General features: G+C 45.0%; 1 protein-coding gene across 2 annotated transcripts in view; it reads left to right on the top strand.

Annotated features, from left to right (window-relative positions):
* Positions 1-1,911: 1,911 nt before the first annotated feature.
* Positions 1,912-9,845, top strand: part of ULK4 (unc-51 like kinase 4) — a 286,847-nt gene continuing 278,913 nt past the window's right edge. For both annotated transcript variants that reach the window (XM_040994292.1, XM_040994293.1), the window contains exons 1-2: positions 1,912-2,064; positions 8,296-8,395. In XM_040994292.1, the coding sequence (XP_040850226.1) occupies positions 1,927-2,064; positions 8,296-8,395 (238 nt within the window). In that variant the 5' untranslated portion in view covers positions 1,912-1,926. The remainder of the gene's footprint in view (positions 2,065-8,295; positions 8,396-9,845) is intronic.

Here is a 9,845-nt window from a genome sequence, read left to right as displayed (position 1 = left end):
TCCTTAAAGTAGAGGGAGGGGGGCTGATTGACTTCCCACAGGTCTGCAGTGGCCCAGGTGAGCTGGGAGCATGGAATGAATCCGTGTCTCCTGTGTGGGTGCCTTCCCAGGAGCACCAGTCAAGGAGCCTTCAGGACCCTGACATGGAATGCCAGTGCTGTAAGCGCAGCTCAGCATGCTTGGCCATAACACCAGCTCCTCCGTAAACGTGTATGTACGTTTCTTTTTCTACTTTTGCAGTAAGCTTTAATTGCATTGGAAGGTGAGCTCGTAGAACTACCTTCGTTGCTAGATTCCTAGATCACTGGTTCCCGAAACCAGGACATGCCCAGTAAACTACTGGATGTGTTCACATCTGACCCTGGGCTTGTAGCCGAATGGCCTACAATTGAAGAATGGTGTTTAATTTTTGTAAATAATTTCAAACTCCCAAAGAATAGGGCCAAGCATGGTGGCCAGGTGGCTAAATCCTTGTGCTTCATGCTCTGGGATCCCATATGGGTACCGGTTTGTGTCCTGGCTGCTACACTTCCCATCCACCTGTTTGTGGCCTGGGAAAGCAATTAAAGATGGCCCAAAGCCTTGGGACCTTGCACTTGTGTGGCAACCCCAGAAAAAGAATCCTGGCTTTTGATTGGCTCAGCTCAGGCCACTGCAGGTATCTGGGGAGTGAACCAGCAGATGGGAGATCTTTCTTGCTGTCATTCCTTTTCTCTCTAAATATGCCTTTCCAATAAAAATAACTAATACTAGCAAAAACTTCCAAAGAATAGTATTTTGTGGTGTGAATGAGCTGGGCAAGTTAGACTTCAGCTGTCTGTGGTGGAGCACAGCCATGCCCCGTCATTTATTTGTGCCTGGCTGTGCTGTTGCCCTTTTGGCAGGTGTAAGTAGTTGGGACTGGAGCCACTGGATCAGTAAGCCTAAAATGCTTGCTGTCTGAAAGTTTACGGAGAAATAGCTTCCCGCTGTTGATCAGACTAGGATGGTTTCGTCTATAAAATGCACTTCCTTTTCTTCTTAGATTTATTTATTTCGGGCCTAGTGTGGCAGCCTAACGGCTAAAGTCCTCGCCTTGTACACACCAGGATCCCATATGGGCACCGGTTCTAATCCCTGTGGCCCTGCTTCCCATCCGGCTCCCTGCTTGTGGCCTGGAAAGCAATCAAGGATGGCTCAAGGCCTTGGGCCCCTGCACCAGCGTGGGAGACCTGGAAGAGGCTCCTGGCTCCTGGCTTTGAATCGACTCAGCTTCAGCCATTGAGGCTACTTGGGGAGTGAATCATTAGGTGGAAGATCTCCCCCCCCACCAAAAAAAAAAAGGTCCAGAGCTGAGAATGTATTAGCCAGGGGACACAGATGTCTTAACTGGCAGGCTCAACAGCTCTTCCCAAGCACCTTTGTACATTGTCTCATTTACTTCTCATATTTCATGAGGTTATCATGGGACATACATGATCCTGTCAGTGTAGTTTCCATTATAACATTATCCATCGTGACATTACATTATTGATGTGGTTTCCATTGTAACAGACAAATGAAGAAAGATACTAGGATACCGTGGGCAAAATCTTCATTCCCTAATTTTGTTGCTTGTGTTTAAAATGCTTTGCCTTTTTTTTTTTTTTTTTTTTTTTTTACTATTTTTGTGAGGATTTTGTTGATAGGAAGTTGAGTATTGGCTTGTGAATTTTAATTTCTTCCTTTAGCTTTGCTCATTCTATAAAAAGGAATGGTGTTAAAATTCAGCACTTGTAGGTGGATAGTTTTGAACTGCTAGAATTTTTAGTTACCTATGTAGACTGTAATTGTCCTCAGGTGACTGTCCTATGTTAATTAGGCCAAGAGCTTGTGTTGATGCTGTTTTTGTTTCCTCTGCAGGAGCTGGTGATGCTGTTCTGTCATCTGTGAGCAGTCAGCTGACAGATGGAAAACTTCATTCTGTATGAGGAGATCGGCAGAGGAAGCAAGACTATAGTGTATAAAGGCCGACGGAAGGGAACCATCAATTTTGTGGCTGTTCTCTGTACTGAGAAGTGCAAAAGGCCCGAGATAACCAACTGGGTAAGTCAAGTGTGTTTCCAGCTGCCTGGAGGAAGACACAGGTAGAAAAAGGGAGTGCAGAAGCAAACCGCTGAGCTCGTCAAGTGATGCCTCCTCCGTCTAGAATGGTCGGCCTTGGTCCTGAGTGAGTTGTAAATGTAGGCAAATGATCAGCTTTGATTTGTCTTCTCTGTGTTTCTTCCTTTTCTGGTCCAGGGAATCAATATTTTCTTTTGAAATTGAGTGGGTTGAACATTTGATGTGGTGGTTAAGGTGCTTGTTTTGGTAAACATGTAAAAAAAAAATAAATTTTACAGCTGCAGTGGTTTTAGCTGTGTGGTCTAGCGCTTATAACTACATTGGTACTGTCACACATTCATCACCTCTCATAGGTCTCCATAGTTCTTCACTTCTGAAATCTGAAAACTGTAGATGTTCAGAGAGACAACCCATTCTTGGCCTTCTCCACCCCGGCAACAGCCACTCTCCTTTTTGTATCGAGGATTTTGACTGTTGCAGATGCCTTGTTGTAACTGGCATCACTTTGTCTCTTTGTGAGTAATTCATCTCACTTAGCACAGTGTCCTTAAAAGTTTCTCCACAGTGTAGTCATCGTGCCAGTCGGCATCTTCCTTCGTTTTAAGGTTGACTCATCTGCCGTTGGGAGAGTATATTACATTTTGTTCCTCCACTTCTATGCCCAGCAGACACTTGAGTTACTGCTGTGTTTTAACACTGTGGCTAATACAGGTGCCGATTTACATGCACACATAGCTCCTGCTTTCATTTCTCATGGTTATATTTCCATAAGTGCTATTTTTGGATCCTACATGGAAATTTTAGTTTTTAACATTTTGAGGAAGCAACCTGCTTTTTAAAGAGATTTGTGCACTGTTTATTATGCTGATCCCACCGTGTACTCAATGAATTCTGCCAGAACAAAGTAAACTCATAAACCTGTGTAGCATGACTTCACAAACAAGTTTGTCTTGATTTCTCCCCAGAATTCATTGGCCCTAAAGAACCTCACTAACAGAGAAATCGTTTTGAAGATCCAGAATAAAGATCATAAAGAGCTTTCTAAATATGTTTAGTAATATGTTAAGCATCCAAATATTAAAAGGCCGTTAATAGTTTGAGGGATCCATCCCACACTGCATTTGAATCGCAACACATGGTCCTCCACTGAGGCCCTCGGAGACTTTTGCTTGCATTATGTGTATCTCATGTTACATTCTATACTTCGTAATTCCCAGTGCGTGAGGCTGGGTGAGATGTTACATGACGCAGGGATGTTACTTATAAAAGACCAACCTTCGAGTTCTAGTTTGTGCTTGGTGATCATGCTCAGATTGCCTGTGGTGGTCCAAAGTCACTTGCTTCCGTGGGCCTAAACATCACACTTCCATCGAACCAATCACCACATGTAATGGAATCACTAACAACCCTCCTGAGCATGGGCAAAAGGTACAAAAACAAGAGCAAGCATGAGATAGGAGAGGAAAAATCCTGTGTGCAGTACTTAGCAGGCAAAGCCCAAGTTAGGGAGGCTGCAGCTATGCTTGTGGTTTGGTGCGTGGAAGTGTCACGACACCCTACCTACACATCGTCCTGAAATATGCCCATGAGAGGTTTTCTTAGAATAACCCCCCCCCTTTTTTTTTTTACTCGCAGCTCACTTTAAAGGTGAAAAAATCCCAAGATTTCTTTTTTTCATAGAGGCGAGAAATAAAAAAAAAACTTAACATTGTGAAATATGGCTCACCGTGTACAAATGGGACCCTGGTTCTTGCATGTTGGCTTGGCTTAATTCTGTTACGCACCCAAGATTGGCCACAGGGGTTAATTTGAGTAGTCGCTGTTTATTTTCTGAGCGGATGATAAAAAGAGCGTAGAGGGCCCCTTAGTTCACTCTTGTAAGAAGCCTGTTGATCTGGTCTTCCCTGCTAGCAGCTTGCCATCCTCTAGGAAGGACTGGTCTTGACCTTTGTCCTACCCCTACCTCTGGGAGAAAATGCTCTGGAGGGCTGCGAGGAGTTCATTAGCTTCCTTGAAGTGTTTTCCAGCATTGAGAACTCATGAATCCCCCACGCAGATGGGATTGTATTTCCCAAGGGAACGAGGCAGGCAGTGGGATCTGTCAAGGCAGTTGGTTTCTTAATGATTTTGCCTTAGCCGTGCTAGTAATGGCTAATACAGCTCCCTGGCTCGGGGTTCCGGTGCACCCCTGTACAGTATGATGCTCTGCAGTCCTCAGCATGGGAATTGAAACCTTGTGGGGCTTAACGGAGTTGCCAGCAAAGATCTGACAGAAGCAAGGCAGCTGCAACGCCTTTTGGGGCTGGAGGATCACACCGCTGCTGCGTCTGATCTCAACGACAAAGGCCAGTTTTGGGTCCTGCAGGTGCATAGAATGGCAGCTCTGCTTGCCATCAGCATGCCAGTTCTGTATGTCTGCCTGTATTCCTTGTGATCATGTTTGGGTCTTTCATGGATAAGCTTCCCCCTTGTCTTGTGAGGCACCTTTTGGGCCAACTTATTTTTCAGGTGTTTAATTTTCAACTGGGAAAATTTCCTTTGCTTTTTTTTTTGTTTGTTTAAATCATTTTTTTAAAGATTTATTTTTATTGGAAAGGCAGACATACACAGAGGAGGAGAGACAGAGAGGAAAACCTACCGTCCATTGATTCACTCTCTAAGTGGCTGCAGTGGTCGAAGTGTACCAATCTGAAGCCAGGAGCCAGGAGCTTCTTCCAGGTCTCCTACACGGGTGTAGGGTCCCAAGGCTTTGGGCTGTCCTCGACTGCTTTCCCAGGCCACAAGTAGGGAGTTGGGTGGGAAGCAGGGCTGCCGGGATTAGAACCGGTGCTCATATGGGATTCTGGTGCGTTCAAGGCGAGGACTTTAGCTGCTAGGCTACCATGTCAGGCCCCTTTTGCTTTTTTAAGGGTTTCTGGCAGTGTAAGAGCCTTCTTCATGGTTCCGCTGGGAAAACAGGAATTCAGCAAATGTGCAGTTTTTTTTTTTTGAAAGCCAGTTGGATGCTGATGCCCTTCTATAAAGGAGAGTGTTTTTCTTTCTGCATGTTGCTGTTTGAGAGGCAGAGAGCAGGAGAACGATTGGGACAGACCCAGTGTGCTGCCATCTGCTGGCTCACTTCTTGGATGCCTAAGGTGGCTGGGCCGGGTTGTGGCTGGCCTGGGAATTGCTGAAGCTCAGCCCTGGTCTGTGCCTGTGGAGGAAACCCGAGGCCTTGAGCCTTCGCCGCTCCCTCCCAGGGTCTGCATTGTAGGGAAGCATCAGCAGGTGAGAAACAGAGCGAGGCATTCCCTGTGAGCCGTTGGCATCTTAGGCTATCCTCATCCCTCCGTGCAGTCCGCCACAGCATGCCGTCCTTGTCACGTCTCAGCCAGCAGTGCAGGAAGGCTCTGGTTTCTCCACATCCCCGTAGCAGCTGCCGTAGTGATTGTGCAGTGCTGTCTGCTCCTGGTGATACGTTCTCCAATGACTAGTATCGGATGGCGTCTTACTTCCTTGTTGACAACTGGGACGGTTTCTCGGGGCAGTTGTGCATTCAGGTCCTCTGCCCGTTTTCTCACATGATCACTGAGTTCTGTGATTTCTAGATATTCTGAAGCTGATGTCTTATCAGATACTTGATTGTCACATGTCTTTCCTCTTCAAGTAGCCTTTTCATTATGTGGATAGTTTCCTTTGCCATATGAGTTTTCAGTTTTTGTAAGCTCCAATTCATCTGCTTTGGTTGTATATGCCTTTACTGTGACACCCCAAAATCATTACCAAACCCAGTGCTGAAAGACTTGGCCTGTGGTTTCTCCTGGTTTTGTCTTTCATGTTTCTAGATCTTCATCCATTTTGATTTCATTTTTGTGTATTGTTTTAAGCAAGCATCCACCTTTGTATTTTTGTGCGTGTGGATGTATCCAGTTTACATGGCAGCATTTATTAAAGCGTCTACAGTGGAGTGTGTGGCTTTCAGCTAAACCCTGAAACAGTGTAAGCTCTCCAGCTTGCTCCTCTTTAACACTGTTGGGCCAGCTTGGTGTGCTTGGAGAGGACATATCAATTTCTGAATGAATTTTTCTATTTCTGCAGAAAATATTGTTGCTGTTTTGATTTGGAATTGTGTCGACTGGGTAGCTTGCTTTGGGTAGCATTGGCATCCAACAGTGGGAAGTCTTGTAACCCATAAGCATGGGATGTCCCCATCTGTGCTCTTGGCAGCTGTTTTAGCAGTGTGTTGTGATTCTCATCGTACGGTTCTTCTACAGCTTGGTTACGTTACTTCCTCTGTTTTGCTTTATGATATTATTATTGAAGTTGCTTGTTTCTACATTGTTCATTCATGCAACTGATTTTTGTCAATTTTTATTTTTCATGATATAGTTCCATAGGCTCAGAGATTTCCCCTTCTCATCATATCCTCTTGCCCCCATCTGCTGTTTCTCCTTTATTACCGGAATAGTATAGTCCTTCAGCTGCAGTCACAAGTCCATCATTCTGTTATGTAAGTGTATCCTGAAATTGTAGGAGAGAAAATAGTGGAACATAGTGTCCTGTTATCAACATATATCTAAGAGCTTCGTTGGGGGTTCATCTTTTATTCAGGAGAAGCACACTGCAGTGTGTCTTCCCTTCTCAGTAAGCTAGTCCCCCATTATACAGTAACTCTAGATGAATATAAGTACATACATGTTTGTATCTGTTGATTTTGTGTTTTGCATGAAGGCTGTGTTGTATCAGAATATATGCTATTTCTCCTTTTGGGATATTGAGCATAATGGTTTCTAGTTGGGACCATTTTTGTCATGCAGCTGATTAAAAAAAATTTATTTGAAAAGTAGATTTACAGAGAGAAGGAGAAACAGGGAGAGAGGGAGATCTTCCATCTGGTGATTCACTCCCCAAATGGCTGCAATGACCAGGCTAGTCCAGAGCCTCTTCTGGGTTTCCCACGTGGGTGCAGAGGCCCAAGGCCTTGAGCCATCCTGCTCTGCTTTTTCAGGCTATCAGCAGGGAGACGGAACATGGTATAGCATCCTGGCTAAGAAAAGGCTACTCACTGTCTTGACCTTGTCTTTGGGTTCTAGAACCGAGCAAAGCTTTTGATTTTTTTCAAAATGCACGCACTCACTTGAGTTCCAAGGCTGTGATAGGCCGAAATGCTGTGTGAGGGGCAGATCCATGCGTGTGAGTGAGCTGCAGGGGCATGGCAGGTGGTCCCAGTCTGTACCTCACTGCTTGTCCAGATCCCTGCCTTCTAGGTCTCTTGGACCTTGGACCCTCAGAGGTCTCAGATCCTGAAGAAGCATTTCAAGTTCATCTGTGGCCACTCTTTGTGGAGCATTCATTAGGTGTCAGCCACAGTGCTGGCGCCTTCACTCACCTCAGTTGTTTATGTGGTATCATCCTGAGTTATCTTGGGTCAAGGCTGTTGGATGAAACACCCAACCTCCTTGCTAATGGAGGATGCCCACAGAGCTAGACCAGGAAAAAACTGCTTAGGAAGCTTGGTTCCCTTGGCTCCCTTCTCCTTGGTCCTGTCTGGCATTCACAGTCATGCTCCCCGCTGGCTGCTCTCAGCTACCCCCAGGACAGTCCTTCTCAGTTCTTCTCAGTCCTTGGCCTTGTGTAACACATTCCCATAGCCATGCCTGCAGAGGTCTTTTACCTGCACCTTGTCCATCCTGTTCAGGACGCTGCTGTGTTACACACTGAGATACCTCATTTTAATTAATCAGTTAAAATATTTAGGATACATTTTTATTTGAAAGGCACATTTCCAAAGAAATGGAGATCTTGCATCTGATGATTTACTCCACAAGTGACTGCAACATCTAAGCTGAGCCAATAGAGCACAAGGACTTCCTCCTGGTCTCCTGTGGACTTGGGCTCTCTTCCCCCACTGCTTTCCCAGGCACACTGGCAGGGAGCTGGATCAGAAGTGGGGCAGCCAGGACATGAACTGGTGTGCACATTTGTAATGTGGGCGCTTCAGGCAGGAGCTTAGCATACACCATGGTGCCAGTCCCAGTAGGCAGGTTTTTAAAAACAGTTTTTGGAATTATACTTTGTCAGCATTTTTTTTGTGTGTGTCCCACCTTTATAATTTTTAATTTCTTGTAGAATTGTACCAGTTAGATTTCACAAATTTTCTTGTCTGTTTCTCAGTTGTTTTAAGGATTTTTTGGGGGGGGACGGTTCTGAGTAAACGCTGTATTGTTTTCCTAGGTCCGTCTCACCCATGACATTAAACACAAGAATATTGTAGCTTTTCACGAATGGTATGAAACCAGCAACCATCTCTGGCTGGTAGTGGAGCTCTGCACAGGTAAGAGTGTCCCACCTTATGTAGGACTGCAACAACCTATGCTGTGACGTTGTGTGACTTCCCCATTATTGGCTATTTGCAAAACTAAAAAGTGCTGATCTGATTCCACATATTAAGTTATAAATCTATTGCTTGGATGTAGGAAAAAGTGTAAAGAACCACCATGCTCATGTAAAAGGCAGAATGCTGGAAAGTTCCATATGGAGTTGACTTTGTTGTGTTTACTCCATTTCCTACATGAAAATCCAGAAAGGTTTTTAAAGTGGTGGTTGGTGAAGCACATTTTCTCAGTGTATGAAAACATACATTTTTAGCTCAACTAGCCATTCGCTGATAACTTTGAAAAGTGATTATCTTTTCCATTTTCTGGAAGGATACTTAGATTTCATGAAGATGTAAGCACTGGTGGAAAAGCCCAAAGACAGATGCCGTGCGCCAGCCAGAATGAGAGCTCACAGGTCACTGGGTTGCTTCGTTAGAATGTCTGCGTTTGCATACACAGAGAAAGTGTACTAACAGCACAAGAGATTATCTGGGCTTTCAGTTTCAACATCAAGAGTTTAAATAGGGAAACATGTTACAAGTACCAGCATCAGAATGTACTTCTATATAAAAACCGAATAGTAAAGGACTATTGAAATGTAGGGTGTAATTACTAGGTTTGTGAATTTGCTGTGCTAGCACTTGGAACCTATGCAGCTTAATCCTAGAAGAGGTGATTGGGGTTAGTATCTTACTTCTGTCTTTCTAAGTCAGTGGGAGGGCGTCAAGGCTGGGTGTGTGCACTGAGCAGGTGATCAGAGGATACTCGTAAGTATTACTTTTTCCTTCAACTGTTTCAGATCCCTGACTAGGTTGAGTGATGAGTCTTCTAGCTCTGAATTATGCCCATGCTGTGGATGGTCCTTCATTCAGCAAATTAGAAAAAACAAAATCCAATGTGACTCTTAACATCCATGAACAGTAATTCTGATTGGATTTACAGATGACAGCCAGGATTTCGCTTTGTCTGAACCTGCCCCTGGGTGGGATCTTGACCCTTAAAAATGGCTGTCTAAGACACTCAGGTGGTGGAGATGCGATTAGGACCACAGAGCTGGAATTTGCAGCACCGCCTGCCTCTGATCTTCCCTCTCAGTACTGGCGCAGTGCGCAGGGCTGTGGCCATCTCACTGATAGAGACCAGCATGGTCTGTTTGTGGTGCTGTACTCTATAGAATGTGATCAGACTCTGCACATGAGTCAATGAGGCAATGCTTTGCTTAACATGATGTAAAGGCAAGTGTTTGGGTATTTAGCCCTCATTGTTGCAACTGACCTTTTCCTGATGGACGTGGGTTATCCTTTCAGTTCATCTACTGGCTCACACTCGACCCGCCCTCCTGGACAGAAAAGGCGGTGTTCCGTAGCTGGCTCTGGAGCATGGGCAGTGGCACCTACCACAGGGCTG

This window comes from Ochotona curzoniae, unplaced genomic scaffold (assembly GCF_017591425.1).
Source record: "Ochotona curzoniae isolate NIBS_2020 unplaced genomic scaffold, NIBS_Ocur_1.0 contig_908, whole genome shotgun sequence".
Taxonomy (NCBI): domain Eukaryota; kingdom Metazoa; phylum Chordata; class Mammalia; order Lagomorpha; family Ochotonidae; genus Ochotona; species Ochotona curzoniae.
The sequence above is the reverse complement of the archived record's forward strand: the minus strand, read 5'-3'. Positions and strand labels throughout refer to the sequence as shown.